Below are 19,881 nucleotides of genomic sequence, written 5' to 3'. Positions count from 1 at the left end.
TTGTTGTTGTTTTTTTATCTGTAAAGTCTACTGAGACAAACGTGTTTTATGATATTGGGCTATAGAAATGAACTTTGATTTGATTTGATACACTCGGGACTATATACAGCCTACAAATATTCTATGTTTATAAGACTAAATTCTTTGAATAGCCCAAAAACACTATACATAGTGTATAACACTCGATATATAGCATTTATACAATCTACATACATCATATATACACACTTTGTATTTAGTCTGTATACATAAAGAGTCTATATACAGTACATTCTGTACTTCACATAACTTATTTACACTTTATATATAGCCTACATGTTTAACAAATAAGGCACTTCAGAATACCATAACAATTCAAATATATTTTTGTATATGCTTGTGTGTAAAACAAGAGTTAGATATCAGGGCTGTTGGTGTTCAAAGTGACCGTTAAAGTGATACTGTTAGGTGCTCTCGATACGTGCACATGCCTGGTTTTTATGTGTGTGATTAAACAAACTAAAGAACAAATGTAGGCAGTATATTGGACACACAGGTAAAGCTCTGACCTGTGGAACTGCTGGAACAGGTTCATGGGGATGAAGGTCAACAGGGTGTACTTGGAGGAGCGGATGGCATTGCCCATATAGCCTTTGGAGGCGGTTTCGTACTCCTGCTGGTGGGGCCCATGGCGGGCAAACACAGTTCTCCTTGTCCGACTGACTGCCTGCGGAGTACCATGGGCTTCCCCGGGAGTTTTGTCTGGCGGGCCACCAGGGGCAGAGTACCAGTCTCCTCCTGAATGTCTCCCCAGCAGCTGCCGCCAGCGATGCTGCACCCGGTGGAGCCCCTCCATCTACGCAGCAGAGGGCTTCTACTACTCCGTACTCCACACTGAACTTTCACTATGTCCTCATCCTGTTGAGAGGAAACCACAAAATACCTTTCAGGTTGAGAGCAGCGATGACTTATTTTTGTAGGCCAACCTTGAAGTTAGCATCTCAAGGGAAAAGGGATTTTTCCATTGGATTTCAGAATATTGCCCAAAGCTAGCTCTTTGGTAAACACCCATTTATGATATTTACACGTACTGTTCAGCAGGATCATCTCCACATATAAACACCACTTTAAGAATTTTGACCTGTAAATGCGATCAGCAGAAGTAAAAAGCTAACGTTAGGCTATAACTCTTAGACCATCCATTGCTGCAACAGGAATCTAACGTAACCATGTGCCATCATTTGCTCATAGGGTGTTCCCTGTCCTGCTGTGTGTTTACAAAGGTTTTTGTGCATATAAACGTTCTGCAAAGGTTAAAATTCCTGTATTCTCTGCAGATTCAAAGGTTTATCACAACATAAACCCAACCACGGCGTAGTTATGTAATGTATGAAAAACTGAGGTGGCAGGTTTTTATTTATTATCATATTAATACCCTTTTTTTTAAACATTTTAACATACACAAAACTATTGATTAATGAAACAAAGCCTAAAGACTACAAACCCACATCACTTAAAATATGCATTCATTGATGGATTTGCCAAGTGGGGATTCTAGAACCATATACTGTATTGTATATATTGACTGTTTTTGTATATTGACTGTTTTTGTATATTGACTGTTTTTGTATATTGACTGTTGTTTTTTTTATAAATATTTATATTTTTTAATCCGATTATAGTATATAGTATAGTATTTCGATAACTCCGTCTGTATACACAAACTGAAAGATTGACAATAAAATTGACTTTGACGATAATAACAACACTGACATATCGCCATAAGCTAATCGGTTAGCGAACAGTCCCTTCTTTACACATGGAAAATGTCTTTGTGCCCACCTGATGCATGTGAACTGTCCTTTTAGCTCTGCTTTGGTCTCCACCTCCTGACCTGGCTCTCTGTCTGTATACCTAGTCTCAGATTGCTTCTACCATCCGAGCAGGAAGTGTTCGAGGCTGGAAACTAAGCCGATGTGATGAACAGGTGAGTGTGTGGATCTGAGGGGAGCTGCTTGAGTCGCTGATAATGAGCCACACCTTGAGATATGGACATAAGGTCTGGGTTGAACAGGCTCCCTTTGGATATGAGCAGGTAGTCTACATATTCTCCACAGCAGACAGGAAACCGCCTGTTTTGAATAAAGCTTTACCAGTAAAAAAAAAAAAAGGGAATTCTCACTTCTGTAATTTGCACTTAAAAGGTTTGGCTTATTTCCACTTTTGGAAAGTAATTACGTTTATTTGCTCAACTATTGTAGTTAAGTCGTTTTTGTACTTTATTTAAGTATTTCCATTTGATTCTACTTCAGCTCCACTACATTTCATAAGCAAATATTGTACCTTTTACCCCACTACATTTATATAACACTCACCCTTTGTAAACATTCAAACACATAATAGTACGCTGATATAGTATATTGCAGTACTGTACTACTAATATACAAAGTATTTCAAGTATCTCAATTTGATCTGACATTAACCAACTTCAATATGTTAATGCGCCTACATGTTAAAAACAAGATGATATAATAACCATAATAATATAATTCTGTCAAAAGATCTATTCTGCATAACAAGTACTTCTACTTTTGATACTTGACGTATTTCGCTGATAAAACATATTTATATTATACTGAAATTAGCCACTGTGTGAAATTATCACTTTTAATCTGAGTACTTTTAATTACATTTCGATGCTAATACTTTTTACTTTTACTTAAGTTACATTTTGAAAACAGGACTTTACTTCTGTAATGGAGAGTTGAAAAACCGTAGTATTTGTACTTTTACTCAAGTAAAGGAGCACTTATTCGAACACTGCTTATTTCAAGCCAATGCACAATCCTTTTAAATGGTTTGGCTTATCAAAAACTAATACAGGATATTTGTTATTGCTATCCTTGTGGTCAATTGTACTTATTGAAAGTTGCTTTAGATCCAAGCACCAGCTAAATGTTATGTCAGATTCATCCCCAGTGTTTTTTAAAGTACTTCTACTCCACTACAGTTCAGAGGTAAATGGTGTACTTTTACTCCACTACATTTATCTAATCCCTTCAATTACTTTACAGATCTGGATTAATGATGGTAAATATAATCAGCCCTTAAATCAGACTTTAGTTCACCTGGAGTAAATTCAGCAGCTACCCTGCAGTATACAAAGCCATTCAACTAGCTGCACCTTTACCAGCTTGATAAACACATCAATAATTATAATCAGAACTATAATATTTCAGTACAGTCCATTTACAATGATATATTATTAGAAAACGGGTCAATGTGCATGATGATTACTTTTACTTTCAGTAAGGTGATGCCAATAGTTTTGTAAAACAGAACTTTTATTTATAACAGAGTATTCGTACACTTTGGTATTTCTGCTTCTATCTCTAACTCTCTACTTAAGTACAATATCTGACTACTTCTTCCACCTCTGCTGATCAGCATTAAACCCTTGCTTTATGTTTATGAGATATACAACAAATTACCCTTCCTCTAAGATTTCACCACATGCAATAAAAGCACAAACTGGCTGCATGCTTTGAATGCGATCCTCTGTCCTAAATTCATACTGTACTACTGCAAGACTCAACTTTAAGCCGTAAACGAACCACACCTGTTCACCCAACAGCGGCCCTCAGGGTTTCTAACTGTACTGTAATCTGACAGACCTCAACCCATGTATTTCTTTGTCAATACTGCAACCATAAAACATATGATCGAGGTGACTGATGATTGGCCCTCAGCACAGACAGTTTTATGGTCCTGACGTATCAATGTTGACAGTACAGTATTCAACCAGTAGCTCCACTGTATATTGTTCTCCATTCCTGTAATGGATGAACAGCTGCATCACAAGTCTTCGGGTCAGGGAAACAGCTGGTTAATCCACAGCAGAAACATAGAGGGACCCTCGTTACTTACCCAGCATTTTGACTCCACACACTCTCTGTCTTCAAGTTAAGTTACATCCAGTCAATGTTTGTTCTGACTGAACCCGCGAGACGACCACACATAGCCCCTGCTGCTGCTGCTGCTGCTGCTGCTACCCGAACAAGGATGTGGAAAAACTCACCGGCTTTAAAAAGCTTCCCTTTCACACTGAGGGTCTCCCGACAGAACTCCATTGGCATATTGTAATATTTCAAAGTAGCTTCGATATCAGTTTGTAAATAAATTAGAAGTGTAAATAGAAGTAATTGTTGGGTCTTTGTGGTAAATTCGGCATTAAAGTGAGTAATTGTTTTCATATAGTAAAGTCACACTTTTAACCTGTTTTCAACAGTGTCACTGCTTATTGCCCACTTTTCACTAAATGTCCCACTAAAATGGGACATTTAGATATGGAGTTCGGCAAGCGAGCAAATACCAATCTTTATTTTCAGTATAATTACCAAGGGCGGCCAAACACACACATACAAAAACTAAATAAGGTGTATAAAATAGAATTTATATATACTAACAGTATTTTTGCACACAAAGAAGTCATAAAATACTATGAATCTCACTTTTACCAGCCATCCTGAACGCAGCAGGTTCTCTCATGTGACTGAAGTCAGCTGACAGCAGAAGGCGGAGGGCGGAAGCAGAGAAAAACATGGTGGTGTTACTGAGCAGGCTTCCTGCGACAGACTGTATAAAGGTGAGTACCAAACGCTGTACCCATGAATAATGATGCACATTTACTGTTTTTAATGTCTCGTTGATCTATTGGCACCAAAACGTCGAGATGAACCAATTCATGTTTAACATTAGTGGAGGACCGGCTCAATGAAGGCTCGTGCCTACTTCACAACAGTAGAAGTAAAGTGTCAGTGATGGTCTGTTAACGTTTAAAAGTTCCAGCAGCAGAATACAAAGTCATTAAAATGAGCTCCACCTTCACCAGCTGTGATAGACACAATATGCATCAATAATCACAATCCAGTACTTTAATATACGACCATGAAATGCACCATAATGCAGAATTCCTGTGGATATTGACTTACTTTTTACTTACTTACTTATTTTTATTGAATTAAGATTTTCAATGCAGGCCTTGTACTAGTGTATTTTAATTATTTTGTATTGCTATTTTACTTTTGGCAAACTATCTGATTAGTTCTTCTACAACTGCATCAACTCAATGTAATTCTGTTAATAGCTATTATAAATTGATATTGTTAAAGTGTTAACGAGTAACTCTGTTTGATTTTATATTTGTTTTACTTTATTGTATTTTCTTTCTTTCTTTCTTTCTTTACCCAATATTTAAACAGCACTATATATATTTATTTTTCTCGTATTCCTGCAACTGTCTTGCACCGTTATATCTAGTGCATTATTTTTGGCACTATTTTATCTCTTTTTCTAATATGTCTTAAGTATATCATATGATGCACTTTTGGGGGAGCCTGGGATTTTCATTGCCAAAACTACACTGTAGTTATTGTGCATATGAAAGCTACTTTTTGACACAATTTATGTATAAATTAAACAAGTATCGTACAACGAAAGGAACTTGCTTGTTTGTTTTTTTTCTCAACCAAAATACACATTGAGTAACATAACAGTCTGGTGTGTAGTTTTGTCACAGGGTGGTGGACGGTCTGTGTGGCCGGGAGCCCCCCCGCAGGTCAGATCACGGCACCACCTGGAGCCCGGAGGAGTGGCTGCAGCTGCTGGACTCCCTGAGCGCCTTTTTCCGCCTGGCCGTGGGCAGCAACAGCTCGGAGGAAGAGGTGAGGGGGGGGCAGGCTGTGTTGGTTCTGCTTTCGGAATGAATAGGACACACATTTATTTCTACATGTATATTGCAGATCTTATTTAACTCAGGTTGAAGCATATATTTGTAGTAGCCAAAGGGTATTGCTTCAACCAGTCAGTCACCTGATGCCATCAGGCCAAAGAGGTACTGATATTGACTTACATTGTACATTTGGGGTTCATATGAAAAGTGAACACAAAGTCTGTTTATCTTAATGCTTTTAGAATTGCATAAAATAAAAGCTTGTTCTTTACATGTTTTACTTAATTAAATTGAATGAATGGAAATGTCATTCTATTAAAGTATTTTACTATCATCTAAAAAATGACAGGTAATAATGGATTATGATGGACAATGTGAAGCAAATACTTTTGGTATTAAAAGTCTTCTCCTTGAGGGTATTATATAGCAGGTCAAAGAGACTTGTAAAGGTTATTTTTAGGTGCTTGTGTTCATTCAGAGTTCTTATGATGAAGGGCTGGGAAACAGTTCATGTTTTCTGTAAATAATGAAAAGATGTAACGGTTTTCTGGCACAATATCAGAATAAATAAATATTCAAAAATAAGTAGCTAATCCTTATTGGCTAAGACATTTTGACATTGGAGCATCCCTGTCCAAAACGTTTTTGAAAAACCATTTACTTCGAGATAAGCAAACCGGAAGTTCTAATATGCTGACTAATTTCTAGGTTTTAGGACTCATTCCTACACCATTCAATGTTTGTGCAAGACTGTAAGAACATCTGTATTTGTTCTCAAGAGTTAGCCCAGTTTGGTTTCATTTGGCAATGATGACCTGCAACGCTTTATCAAGTTCTCTGTATACATCCATGCTCCTTACGGCAGAGCAGCTGGAGAGCAGTCTGGGGGGTGTAGTGTCAGTTCTGTTTCTGTGTGCAGGTGCTGGGGGGGCTGGCAGATGTTGGCAGCAGCCATGCCGAGGCGGTGCTGAGCGTGCTGAGGGCCAGACGGGAGGAAATCCGTGACGCTCTGCTGGACAGAACCAACTCCATTTCCTCCGCCACCCTGCAGGACTTCGACTGGCAACTCAGGGTCACTCCATGCTTTACTTTTAATGTTCTATAGCTCGAAAGACTAATTTGAGGTGCAGCTCAGCACTGTTAGGTTGTTCTCATCACGGGGGTGTGATTTTTTTCAGCATACATCCATGACTGCCCACATATTATGACGGCTGCCTTAAAAACAAGTTTCTCTAAAGTTGAACCCCTCCCCTCTGTGCCCCCCAACCCCCCTGCAGCTGTCCCTGTCCAGTGATAAGATCTCGTCCCTGCACACCCCTCTGCTCAGCCTCAGTCTGGATGTGAGGGAGGACGCAGCCCTGCGCTCCGTCACCATGGAGATGAACAGAGAAGAGTTAAACACACTCATCAGTTCCCTAGAGGCCGCCAACAAGGTACACACACACACACACACACACACACACACACACACACACACACACACACACACACACACACACACACACACACACACACACACACACACACACTGTTCATAAGTTAGTTGTGTCCTTGCCGCCCGGAAATCTGGCCGGTGGTAGAAATCGATACGCGAACCAGCAGTGCATGTCACCCCCCGCCCATCTCTCCCTCTTTCCCTATTTATATATATCTTTTTTTGCATTGCACTCTTAAATCATTGTTTGTCTCGGGATGAACAGTTTAGGAAAAATCTTTTTAAAAAGGTGAAGCAGAACCAGATTCTTTTTTTTATTGTATACATCTTCTACCTTGTCAAAAATGGAGCCTACATTACCCACAATGCAACTAGAGTGCAGTCTAGTGTGCACTCATGGAATTAGACTAAAGATCAATGTAGAATATTAATAAATGAGACAGTAGATATCCATAAGGTGTTACGGCTGCACGATTATCAATGATGGGGATTATACAATTATTTGGGGACAAATTATTATTTTACTTCTTTATTTCAGTACTGTTTTTACATCCATTTTGTGGTTCTCTCTAACCAAATATTTGCATCAAAAATAAGAATTATAATAAAATAGAATACATATTCAATTTAATAAATAAAGTTCTTCTTGAATTTAGTGCATTTTGTTTTTTCCCCGTCTGCTTTCAGGTGTATACTGCATTTTTTTCTGCATTGGTTACGCCTAACTTTATGTCATCATTATACAAACAAATGTGAAATGTAATGAACATACTGTACTTGTATTACAGCTTAGAGGTACTCGTAATTGTATTTCAAATTTCTGCTACTTCCACGACCCCTAAGCAGCATAAATGTACCTTTTCACTGCACTACATTTGTCATTTCATTCAGATTAATAATACCAAATATAAAACTAGTTAATCATCATGTACTTTATAGATGAATAGATGCAAGGAACAAGGAACAAGGAACAAAACAATTAGTTAAATGAGCTGTACCTTTACCAGCTGTGATGTATCTTTTGATACTGAATCAATTATTAGAATCGAATAGTACAAAATGAGTACATTTTACTTTGGGTTCTTTAATTTAATTTTGATAATAAGATTTATTTTCTTTAGAGTAACATTTTGGACTCAGGACTTTTACCTGTGCCAGAGTATCTGTACACTTTGATCTGAATACACCTTCTACCACGGAATATATTCTATAATATTTAATAATAAACAGTGTAACTGTTACTCTATTACTCTGCAGACGCAACATTCACGTTGTCAGGATCGCACTCTGTCATGTTCATTTAATGTGGGAAGCAAAATCATTTGGGATACATTTTCAATTAATTATGCAGAACTATAAGGTGTTTATAGATGCTAAATGCTCCACAGCAATGGAGGAGAAACACTAGGGGGCGACATTGTTACAGCACGAAGACAGACCCGTACTATGATGAAGGCAAACACTATGTTAGTAATATAACATTATAATTTGACTAAAATATGCATTCAATCTAGTCATTATAGCTCTGTTTCCTGCCTCAGAAAACAGACTTTGGGATACACACACACACACACACACACACACACACACACACACACACACACATATTAGCATGAAATGCTAATAGTGTGTATGTATGTGTGTCTTTCAGGTGGTGCTGCAGATGAAATGATGGACAGATTGTGGAGGAATTATCCCACTTAAACCCAGGACTACAGGAAGTCCAGCGGATGTTTGTCAGGGCCTCAGAAACTGTGAAAGAGACACTCTGCCACGCCGTGTGTTGGAGGCACAATGACAGTCATATACATGAATATGTTTATGAGCAGTAGAACTCTAACTTTGTTTTTGCAATGCACTGTGTTGTATCGGGATCTTGTCAAAGTACATTTTTATTTGCCTCTTCACAATGTAAAATCAAATTCTTGTGTCCATTCCATTTTTACAAATGGTAGAAAAATGTGCTAACAATAAATACCACATTAACTGTATACCATACTTATATCACAGTATACTTATTTGTGAAGTTTGAATGTTGTGCTATTGAATAAAAGTTTGAATGTATAGAATGAAACAACACATTTTCAAGCTATTAGTTATCAACGAGACACAGCCACATTTTTTATGTGATTAATTTGTACAAATGTTGCTGCAAGAAACGTATTAAATAGGCAAAATAACATCAATAAAATATTCTAAAAATGGGCTTCTGCTAATGATGGTCAGGTTCTATGATACCATAAAAGTTTATAGTATGCAGTGTTGGTGTCTTTCTACAAGTCTTCATGATGTTTGTTATAATGGAGAACAGGTTTGAAGCCAGTTTGTTATGAAACTATGACATGATATTTTTCGACATATTATTTTCACCAATGTTTTAACAAACTATATACTTAGTTTTTAAATACTATAGCAAGATTTTTGAAATATTTGCTGAAAACTACTTTTTCCATGTGTTTTTCTTTTAATTGTTAAAAGGACTGTACTCTAACTTTCAAGCTGTTGCTATAGACTCTATAGCAGGTTACGGGTTACTAGGCGAGGGTAGAAATCTCACAGTATGAGTGTGAACATGAGGTTTGTTTCCAGGCCGTGGCCTTCCAGTTGGTTAGATAGGCGGCTGTCTGATTAATACTGAGAATGGGCCCAGCTGCCTCGACACACACATTCATGCTAAATGTGCTAATGGCATTGGTCTTTACTCCAGAGCGTCACATTAATCCTGAGAATGAGCACTGCTGCTGTTAGCCACAGACGTGTTAACCGGACTAATGGAATTCTCCTCCAGCCCCTGCAGCTTCACTCTAACCCCTCACATCTGCAGTGTACAGCTGGAGATAAAAGAGGCTAAGTCAGTGCTGGACTGAATCAAAACTCTATAGATAACCTTTTCAGTATATGCTTTACCAACATTATCATCCATTTCCCAGCTAACTATAACTACTGACAGTTAAAAGTATTCAACGTTGCATTAGTTACAAAGTGTGTAGGTTGTTGTTCTCACCTGGGAGAGTAGGCGCCCCACGTACTAAGTCCTATGAAGGTCGCCTTCTTGCTTTCTCCCCTTTTCTCTGTCTGCAACCTTCAACTGCACAATCCAATAAAGACAAATAGGCAACATAATTTATTAAAAGAAAGGTTGTGTGTAGGCATCTAGCTGGATGATTGCACATTGCAACCAACTGGATACCCCTCAGCTCAACCCTCCCACAGCTGGCACATTGTGTTATCAGCACAAACTATACTGCACTCGTGCATGCAGTTATGTAACTCAAGGGTCTATAAGTAGATATCCCTACTGCAGTAAAATGAACAATGGCTGACTGGAAGCTAGTACCGTCTCACTGATCTCCAACACAACACTATGTTTTGGAAAATGGTATGTATCATGGTATGGAAATACTGTGCCAACAAACACGCAGTTCTTTTGTGATTTCTTTTTAGATGTTGTACTTTTGAGATAATCAGTTTAAAAGAGAACATTCACAATGTCCTCTGTGCCACTCTACCAAGCCATCCATCAGTGCTTACTTTACATTCTATAAAGAAGTCAGCTATTATCCCACAAGAGGCTATGCTTTGCAGCTGAGATCATGCCCATCAACCTCAGATCGGACCTTGTGCTGTGATCAGATCATTGAGCTGGATGCAGCGACTTTGTAGCTGGGAAGCAAAGGTCCGAAGAGTTCAGGAAGGCTGCAGAGGGTTTGTAGCAACATCAGCTACGAGGCTGCTCCGTTAGCTGGGAATAGAATGGCCCAAAGGCATGCAGTCAAAGAAATCTCCAGAACAGCTGAAAGGGGAAGTCAGTGGCTCTGAAGGAAGCAGAATGAACCCCTCTGGAGGTTGTCTTGAGCCTATCAGCGAAAGGGATTGCATTCTTGAGGCACCAAGCCCTACATAACAGACTAGTCTCCTTCCAGATCCACCATCATCACACTTGAACTTGTGAAGCAGTTCACTGAGCTGTACATGGCTGGATGCAGCCTACGTAGTGGAACTTTTAGGATGTTCGAATTAGCTAAGCAGAAGGAAATTGTTGACCTTGTACAGTACTTTATGTAAGGTTGTCAACACATTCAGCATGGCATGAGACGCCCCCAAATCATATTTTTAGATCAAATGAAAAATTGTACTTTAACACAAATTAGCAACATAATCCACAAATATGATTCCAGATGTATCAGGTGACATTGTAAGAGTGTGCTAAAAACCCGTCTCAAAAAAGTGTGCTTTACAGTGTAGTGTACCAATTAACCTCTATGCAGATGATGCTCATATCATCATTGCAAAATTAACCTGTAAGGCTGGATTGGGAAGCAACATATTGTAGTTGGGCCCACTGATCAAGCCCCAATCTTTGGTGAGTTATTCAGACAACAACAAAAAACAGACAAATATACATTTTAGTTTCTGGTATTCGGCAAAAAATCACTTCGTCGTTAGAGATGTCAGCAATTTTATTTAAACCTTATTCTTTAAATTCTTTAGTTGACACAAAGAATTTGTACTCCGTGTTTTCTTCCTCTCCTACGCATCCATATGTCCATACTTATACTCACACATGCACGCAAACACGCATGTGCGCGCACGCACGCGCGCGCACACACACACACACACACACACACACACATACACACACAGTCTTATGTTTGCCTGTAAACAAGCTGGAAAGACACACACAAGCAAACTCACCCACACCTCATTCCACTTGAGAGCACATAAAGAGCATGAGAGAAAAATTGTACAGTAATTTTACACAATAGGAGTCCAGCACATGTCCAGCCCCCCCGCAGCCTGTAGGCAAAACAGTTGTTCATGGCTTCCATTAGCTCGTCCATTCACAGAAAAAACACGAGTCCATCTGCTTTGAATCCTTTGTTGAGAAGAAAAGCAGTTTTTTTTTTTTCCACCTCCTGTCCGTCCACTCTGCTCGGTGTAGAAACAGCAACACTGGCATAATGGAGACCAGCCTCGCAGGAGATATTTTTTTTTCAGCATTAAATTCAAAAGATTGTCATCGTAATGCTGGAATGTCTTACTACTACAATCTACGCTTAGATAATGGTACCGTACGTTAGAGCGTCAGAAAAAGAGTCCACTTCTGTTTTTGGTTCTCCTTGTTCTTCTTAATCTAAAAAAAGTACAAGATGATTTGTTTTTAAATTCTACTCACTAGATAGAAGTTAAGTTAAACCCTGTGAAAATATTGAGATTCTTGGTAAAGGCACAATATTCAGCCATGAGGAAAGAGCACACCGCTACTATTGTGTCCTGTAGAAGCTTTTGTATAATTTTTTTGTTTTAAGCCCTGATAAAACAAGCAGTCCACATTTCTCCTTACCATGAAGTTTCTGTTGTACATCACCAGTTTGTCCTTAACTTAAACCCCATAAAAATCTGTTCATTACTTCTTCGTTTCTTAATTTGTTGTAGTCATGCTGTAATTTCTAAAAGTGATACCATCTGGGGAAGTAGAAACATAGCTAAAGACAGGTTTAAAAACACATGTTTCCAAAGAGTACAAATTTGTCACAAATTGACCAATATTTCAGGTAAAGTTACATTAAGATCATTTGGATAAGAATGGGTTTGTCTGCACTTGTCTTGATCGTCTGATTGCTTGGGTTTCCTGACCCATCTGAGTTTTTGTTGTCGTCACAGTTCCCCGCAATTAAGACAATTCCTAAGAGGTCACCTATCAATCACCGCCCATTGACTCACTCAGTGACCAGAAAAATAGAAACCTTGCAACAACCAAGTTAAACTGCCTTTACTATTGGTCTCTACCAAAACCAGCCACTCTAATCCCTTTTTGATTCTCATATGAATTCTAATGCAAAGCTCAATAAGCTTGTGTAGTTTGTGGGCTTTGCAGCTTCTTTAAAGTGAAACAATGAAGAACCCCAAGAAACCTCATACAGGATGTTTGCAGAGACAGACTCCCTTAGATAGGGCTACCAAGATAAGTTGGGTATATCAGGTGACTCCGACCGGAATGAGGAATTAGATAAACTTACAATGTGTCTCAGGCTACAGTATCACCGTACAGGATGCCTTTCCTGTCAATTGTAATCAGATGAAAGTGTTTCATGGCTAAGAACACATCAGTATTCCAGGAAATAGTAACCATACTCAACAAACTCTACCTGGTGATTCAAGTGCTTTTGCTTTAGGAGCCAAACTGTATTGTACATTACCATTGTTTATCTGCCAAAACAACAATCCTTCCTCTTCTCTTTTTGTAAGTATAGATGTCCTGCAGTGCCTTTCACAGCTGGACGACAGGGTTGACTCAGTAATGTGAGTTTTGCACTGCGGATGACTACAAAAGTGCTGTCTAGTTTGATAAATTCTGGTTTCAAATGATCTATTGGTGGTTCAACAGCTGTGCATGCGTGTGAGTGAGTTGATAGTGGTTTGGCCGATATGACATACGCAGAGATTAACACGTTGATACCAGAACCCAAAGCACTAGAAGACCTTAACATGGTAGCAAATTGCTTACAACATCATGAGCATTTTCAACATACTCCCCTCCATGTCAAATAAGAGGAACTCTTCAAGAACCATTTGGAAAGATGCTCAAGTCATACAACAAACCCAAATAATAGTTCTTGGTTTCACATTTTCTGGTCACCCATGCAGAAAACCTGCGCTCTGCTGAAGCTTATACAATTTACCAGAACACAAACTCCAGTCTTGTGCATGGACTTGGTACACGTCCATTCACGTTCCTCACCTCTCCATTCTAACTATCCATTTCACTATATATAGTAAGGACACGCTACTTCCTGCATGGGCACTCATCATGGTTTGCAAGGTGAGGGAAAGCCCAATATAGATGCAATTTATAGGTACAACTGTCTGGCAGGTGCATTCACTCACTGGGGTGCTAGTTGTTGTTCTTAATGGCCTAATCTGACTGACCTCACCACTAGTTTTTTTCAAAAGTGTATTTTGGTCCTGTCCGAGGACTGAAGATGAAGCAAACTAGAACTTGGTCTTAGAACTCATCCCTAGGCCCTATTCATAAGCCTTGATAAATAACGGACAATCCATTCAAAAACAGAAAGTCAAGAGTAAAATTGACCTCGTGTTTAGGGTTACGGTTAAATTATAACCCCAATAAGTTATGTATTATAATTTATAAATACTTTCTAATAGTTTTTTAAATCTCACACAAATGTCGTTAAAGATGTTTCTTACACCACGCGTTTCAACACCAGCGGCGAGTTTTATCAGGGCTTGCCATTTTTAATGTGATTTTGAAAGCATGGTGACATCATTGGTCATTCTTTACCTGATTTCTTTTAAAGAAAATTACATTGTACATGCTCACAGACGCTGTGAGAATATCGTAGATACATTTTGTTTTTGAGAAATGACTGGAGTTCCAATTAACCTCTGTCCTGTACTTACCTTAAATGCAATGATTGTTTCGCAAGCATACAGTATAATGATTATAATACAGATTGGCTCCGGAGAGCCATGCAAAGCTTCCTTTTTTTAAGGAAAAGAAACCTGTCAGAAATAACCCCCGCATCATAAAAAGCAATTTGACACATTTTATAGCTTGCATATGACTGTCAGAGAAGGATTTCAACACAAGTCTACAAAAAAAACCTCAGTCGGAGCACTGAGCGCCAAATAAGGACTATATATCACGATGGGATTGGACTACATGTCTTCTGTTAATAAGTTCGGTGAGCTTCACTTACAAGTCACCTACTTGTTTTGCGCTGGGCTTCTTTGTCTCTTTTTTTTTTACCTTAGCAAACAAAAAGGTTGTGTTTCATTCACATGCAAAAAGTGAGATAACAGAAGGTAAGTAAATGAGATAGAACAAATGAAAGATCATTGCCTGTAATTTCAAAAGTCTTTTTGGCAAGTTTTTGCTTAGAGATACTATGTCTTTACTGTGTCTTAAATTCCATTATTTTCATCTATCTATTTTGTACAGATGAGTACAGGAAAAGTGATAGGATTTTTAATAAATTATACCTCTGTTATATATATATATATTTATATATTATATATTAAATTGTATTTACATTGTAAAGACATCCAGTTCTACATCTCATTCCAAAACACAATTTATACAAATGCTCCACGGTTTTCCTCGCTGTACAACCCCAAACTTCCTCTCCTGCCACCCTAATGCACGTAGTAAAGCCAGTAGACCAGGTTGAAGAAGGTGAACGCGATCGGGAAAACAACGCGAGACCACTTGTCTATGGCGTTGACATCCGTGAGGTCGGGGATCTTGACTTTGAGCTGCGAGGCCCTCCTCCGCAAGCGGCCCTTCTTGTGGCCCATCGGCCGGTCCATGGCCGGTCGTCCGTACAGGTCTCGGCTGGTCATGGGCTTGCGGTACTGTATGCTGGCGCTGTCGTAGGAGAACATCGTGGCCCGAGGGTCGTTGAGAACACCCATCATATCTGCTCCACTCATCTCACTGGTGAGGTTGGTCAGGAGGATGTTGCCGTGAGCGTCGACCTGAGGAGGGAGATTTCAATTAAGTCATTTTTAAACCAAATCCCAAGTAAATACCAATGGAAGGTTGGTCCCTAGGAAAAGCAGTATCCTGTTTTGGTGAGATATATTGAACAGTGCCTTGTGGACTGCCACACACAGGGAAGATGGGAAGTTCCTTTAAAATGGTTAGCAGAGTGCTACTACTGTATGTGTGATCTTCAAATACAGTATATTAAGCTAGCAAGAGGGACTTGTTGAGGATATTGAATGGCGTTTAGAGTAGCCAATTGTGTCTGAGGGAGGTCAGGCAGATTGGTGTTAGTCTGGTTTTATGAAGGTTTCTTTGCACTGTTCATTTGTGCACATAGCTAGAACATGAAAATAAATATCCATCTGTCACATCCCTGTAAGTGTGGGACATTCAAATAAATCAGAATCGAACCTGTATAGTACTAGTTGTCTTTTTCTTCTTCGTTTTTTGCTTTGTTCTTTGAGTTCTGAAACAGCTACTGCATAAGTCCTGCTGCTGGAATGTGCCACAGTGCTGCAATATTATATAAATCTCAAGGAGAGTCCTCAGAGGTGTAGGGATTGCTTGTAAACTGTAGTTTGTTGCAAAGGGACAAAAATAAAACATACTGATTTGCTCACTCCCTTTTATACCTACTCTCGCCCTAGCTGCATTTATCAGACCACAAATGAGACCAAAGTAAGCTAGCTGTCGACCACGCGTTCCGTCTGCCTCACTGCTTAGAGTTTACTCCACCCGGAGGAGAGCAGGTGACAGCCCGGGAGACGGACCTGGTTAGTGGCTGTATCGCTAACTGTCATTATTTATAGCCATGGGGGATGGAAGTTTTAATTAAAAAAAAGTTTTTATATTATTCCACACTGGCTGAAAAAAGAATCTGAGTTAGTGGCTGTAGCTCCAGCCGCTAACTGGCATTTATTTATTCATGAGGGGAACTCAAGAAGGTGTTTCATTGTAATCAAAGCTTCAGAGTTTAGAACAGTCTTTTAAATGTCTTTTCTGGAAATGAACATCTCTAAAATACCATTAAAAATATCAGCTAAATGAATTGGTCATCATTGTTGCACAGTGTTGAGTGTAACGCATTACAAAAGTAACGGAGTTACAGTAACGTGCTGTAACGCAGTATTATAACACATTACTGATGACATTCTGCTAATATAATACCCGTTACAATTCTCAGTAGCGCAGTTACAACACATTTTAACCCAAAATGAAGTTTTGTTTGTTAAGAAATCACAAACATCGTGAGACATTCCGATACCAGAGGAGCAATTGTGCAGATAGAATAGTAACTCAGTAAGCCTGTTTACTATTGGTTTAGAGAGCTGCAGAAACAGATTCCACTTTTCCAACATGGAGAGCTGCAGTCTAGTGGCAGAGTGTTGAAGATCTGCAGCCTCTGTGGAATCACCGGCTTTTAGAAAGCTTGTCAGCCAAATCCCCGTTAACACACCAATGATAAGGTGAGCTAACGTTGAATAGAGACTCGTTCATATACAGCAGGTCACAGGGCCGTGCAGAGGCTCCACTAACATGTTGTTAATAACACACAGAGACGTCATGTTACCGGTATCACATATTATTTAGCACACTTAAACAGAGCATGACTTTAATTTCTAGCTCTTTTCCTAATGTTCAGCATAGCTACTTCCAGATACTGTAGATAGACATTTCCCAAAGAGTTGGATAAAGCTGTCGTAGCTTTTGTGATTCTGACGGTGATTGATACGGGATTGGTCATGAGCCTTCACTCCGCCTAGAAGTTGTTAGGAGCCTTAAGGGCCGACACAGCTGTTATGCTATCCCACTTTGCCCTTCACTGGAGGTATAATCAGCTGCAATAAACTACATTTTATTATTTAAAGCCATACTTTTGCGGTCATTTTGGTGAAAGTTACTCAAAAGTAGTGTAACGCATTACATTTCAGAGAGAGTACTGGAAGTAATTTTGGAGGTAACTTGCCAAAACACTGTTGTTGTATCATTGGCCGTATACTGGCCTCGCTGGAGCACAGAATTGTCTGGAGCCAAAAATAACCGAACACTTACAAAACATTTTCTAACTTCTGAAACTGTGAATCCAATAAATCTACTTAATGCAGTCGCTCGGTCCGTGAAGGACAGGAGCTTCACACTATCTTATTCTTACCACAGCTACTGGGAACTGCTGTAACTTTATCTCTATTGCCTACAGGTAGGCTATAGTTATAGAGCACGTCTTAAGGGTTAGGGTTAGGGTTATTTTTTCTCTCATAGTGCCATCACATCGCGGTTTGCCGTTGTGATTACTTGCGCCATTCAAACAAGAGGAGCTGGCGAGGAGGCGGGGCTTATCTCCAGGTAGATAATATGGTATACCAACTACAACTGACGGAACACATTTTACCGTGATTTATTAGTAATACAAGTTCCAAAATGATATTGAAATAATAATATGCTGATACTGGTTAGTGAAAAACATGAATAAATGCTTTGTTGAACGTACCCTTAGACTTCCTTTTTGTGAATGAAAGGCACCATAAACAGTCATTTCATCAGTATTACAACAATGGCTCTACTGAAAACTGTTGCCATATTTTTTTTTGGGCCTCTGATGTCAAAACCCAACTGGCATGAAAACTACACAAATCCCTTTCCCACCTGGACTTTGTTGCTCTCCAGTCGGCTCTTATTCTCGTTGTTGGACTTCGCAGCTTTCTCTGCCACCTTTTTCTGCAGGTGAGGACCACGCCCAAAGAAGATATAGTTGACAAAGGCGTACTCCAACAAGGCCAGGAAGACGAAGACAAAGCAACCCATCAGGTAAATGTCAATGGCCTTGACGTAGGGAATCTTGGGTAGAGTCTCCCTCAGATGGGTGTTGATGGTGGTCATGGTCAGCACCGTGGTTATACCTGCAGGCAAATGGGAAGGGAGGAAGGGTGAGGAGAAGGAACTGCATGCTGAGTGAACACCATTTCAAGACAATTTCCAAGACATTCTCCAGCAATCCCTCTGAGACCCAAATATGAAATTTCTCGTTTTTGTATATTTTTGCCTTATAATTTGTCATTTTTTACAGAATAATCCAGTTTTACACATCCCAGAAAGCAACACAAACTCCGGTAATGTTAAATGTCACTCATTAAAGACTTCTATACACTATAATAGGGTATATTTGCCCATAAAACAAAAAAACAACTAAAACTGCAGCTTGCATTTTAAACTTATTTTATTAAAACAGATCTGCTAACCATCATTTTGTAAAAAACAACACAGCAAATTGCACACATTTGTTGGGATTTTGCCAGAACTGATTAGAAGCTTCTTACTTGTTCTAATCATGAGTTATGCCCGGTGTCAATGGGCGTTTTTTGCCAGGAATTGTCATTTTTCTACAGTCTAATTAAGTTTTACACACCCCAGAAAGCAACACAAACTCCGGTAATGTTATATGTCACTCATTAAAGACTTATATACTCTATAATAGGGGATATTTGCCCATAAAAATAAAAAAACAGAAATGCAGCTTGAATTTGTAACTTATTTTATTAAAACAGAACTGCTAACCATCATTTTGAAAGAAAACACAGAAAGTTGAAAGCATTTGTTGGGATTGAGACAATTTTTTAAGTCTAACCATGAAATAGATCATGGCATTTCTGTCCACGATCACACGCTTCACACCAGAACGGAGTGTTTTTCTTGCAGACGACACACTTTCTGCGTCCTGCAGTCCCCTTTTTGGACTGGTCCTCTGTTGGAGAGATTGCAACGGGTGTGTGGTTGTACTGCCTCTCCCCTGGAGAAAAATCCAGTGACACTCCCATGAGCTGAGCTGACAGGAGCTCCCGGAAATCAGGGTGCTTCATGGGAGTATCGTGTGTCACTGCACACATTTCCCTGTGGAGAACGTAGCTGTTGGTGGTGGCAATGTCCACAAAGTGTTGAAACAGGTTTTTGTACCACTTCATGGACTTGTGGTGCACCAAGTAATATCCCAAGAACTGTTTGGACATGCACGCCTCCCATGTACTTGTTGTACTCTCTGATAGGGGTGGGTCTCGGAATGATGACTCTCTTGTGTCCACCATCCTCGGTCCTCCTGCCTCTGATAATGGTTTCCCCGGAGTATGCGATGTGTAAAGTGGAACACACCGACAAACCGTGCGTACAACCACTTTACAAAAAGGAATTTTTCATCTCTTATCCATCTTATCGAGCCCCTGGAGGACTTCTTAGTGA

General features: G+C 39.3%; 3 protein-coding genes across 3 annotated transcripts in view; 1 reads left to right on the top strand and 2 right to left on the bottom strand.

Annotated features, from left to right (window-relative positions):
* Nucleotides 1–4,222, bottom strand: part of atp10d (ATPase phospholipid transporting 10D) — a 53,187-nt gene extending 48,965 nt beyond the window's left edge. Inside the window, exons 1-2 of the mRNA XM_063908686.1 lie at nucleotides 3,907–4,222; nucleotides 549–897 (exon numbers count right to left, since the gene is read on the bottom strand). Coding sequence (XP_063764756.1) covers nucleotides 549–835 — 287 coding nt within the window. The 5' untranslated portion in view covers nucleotides 836–897; nucleotides 3,907–4,222. The remainder of the gene's footprint in view (nucleotides 1–548; nucleotides 898–3,906) is intronic.
* Nucleotides 4,223–4,497: 275 nt separating this feature from the next.
* commd8 (COMM domain containing 8) lies at nucleotides 4,498–9,350 on the top strand. The gene is made up of 5 exons (XM_063908688.1): nucleotides 4,498–4,624; nucleotides 5,547–5,702; nucleotides 6,630–6,782; nucleotides 6,988–7,143; nucleotides 8,797–9,350. The coding sequence occupies exons 1-5, from the start codon at nucleotides 4,580–4,582 to the stop codon at nucleotides 8,815–8,817; spliced, it is 531 nt and encodes a 176-aa protein (XP_063764758.1). The 5' UTR covers nucleotides 4,498–4,579; the 3' UTR covers nucleotides 8,818–9,350.
* A 2,248-nt stretch (nucleotides 9,351–11,598) lies between these two features.
* The window catches only part of gabrb1 (gamma-aminobutyric acid type A receptor subunit beta1), a 56,664-nt gene continuing 48,381 nt past the window's right edge, over nucleotides 11,599–19,881 (bottom strand). The window contains exons 8-9 of the mRNA XM_063909574.1: nucleotides 18,298–18,551; nucleotides 11,599–15,644 (exon numbers count right to left, since the gene is read on the bottom strand). Of these exons, the coding sequence (XP_063765644.1) occupies nucleotides 15,303–15,644; nucleotides 18,298–18,551 (596 nt within the window). The 3' untranslated portion in view covers nucleotides 11,599–15,302. The remainder of the gene's footprint in view (nucleotides 15,645–18,297; nucleotides 18,552–19,881) is intronic.

The sequence above is a fragment of the Eleginops maclovinus genome, chromosome 19 (assembly GCF_036324505.1).
Source record: "Eleginops maclovinus isolate JMC-PN-2008 ecotype Puerto Natales chromosome 19, JC_Emac_rtc_rv5, whole genome shotgun sequence".
Taxonomy (NCBI): domain Eukaryota; kingdom Metazoa; phylum Chordata; class Actinopteri; order Perciformes; family Eleginopidae; genus Eleginops; species Eleginops maclovinus.
Note: the sequence above shows the minus strand (reverse complement) of the source record. Positions and strands in the feature narration are given on the sequence as shown.

Coding starts and splice junctions, on each gene's coding strand:
- commd8 (XM_063908688.1), top strand. CDS start 4,580: ATGGTGGTGTTACTGAGCAGGCTTCCTGCGACAGACTGTATAAAG. Junction 4,625..5,546: donor CTGCGACAGACTGTATAAAG/GTGAGTACCAAA, acceptor TCTGGTGTGTAG/TTTTGTCACAGGGTGGTGGA. Junction 5,703..6,629: donor GCAACAGCTCGGAGGAAGAG/GTGAGGGGGGGG, acceptor TTCTGTGTGCAG/GTGCTGGGGGGGCTGGCAGA.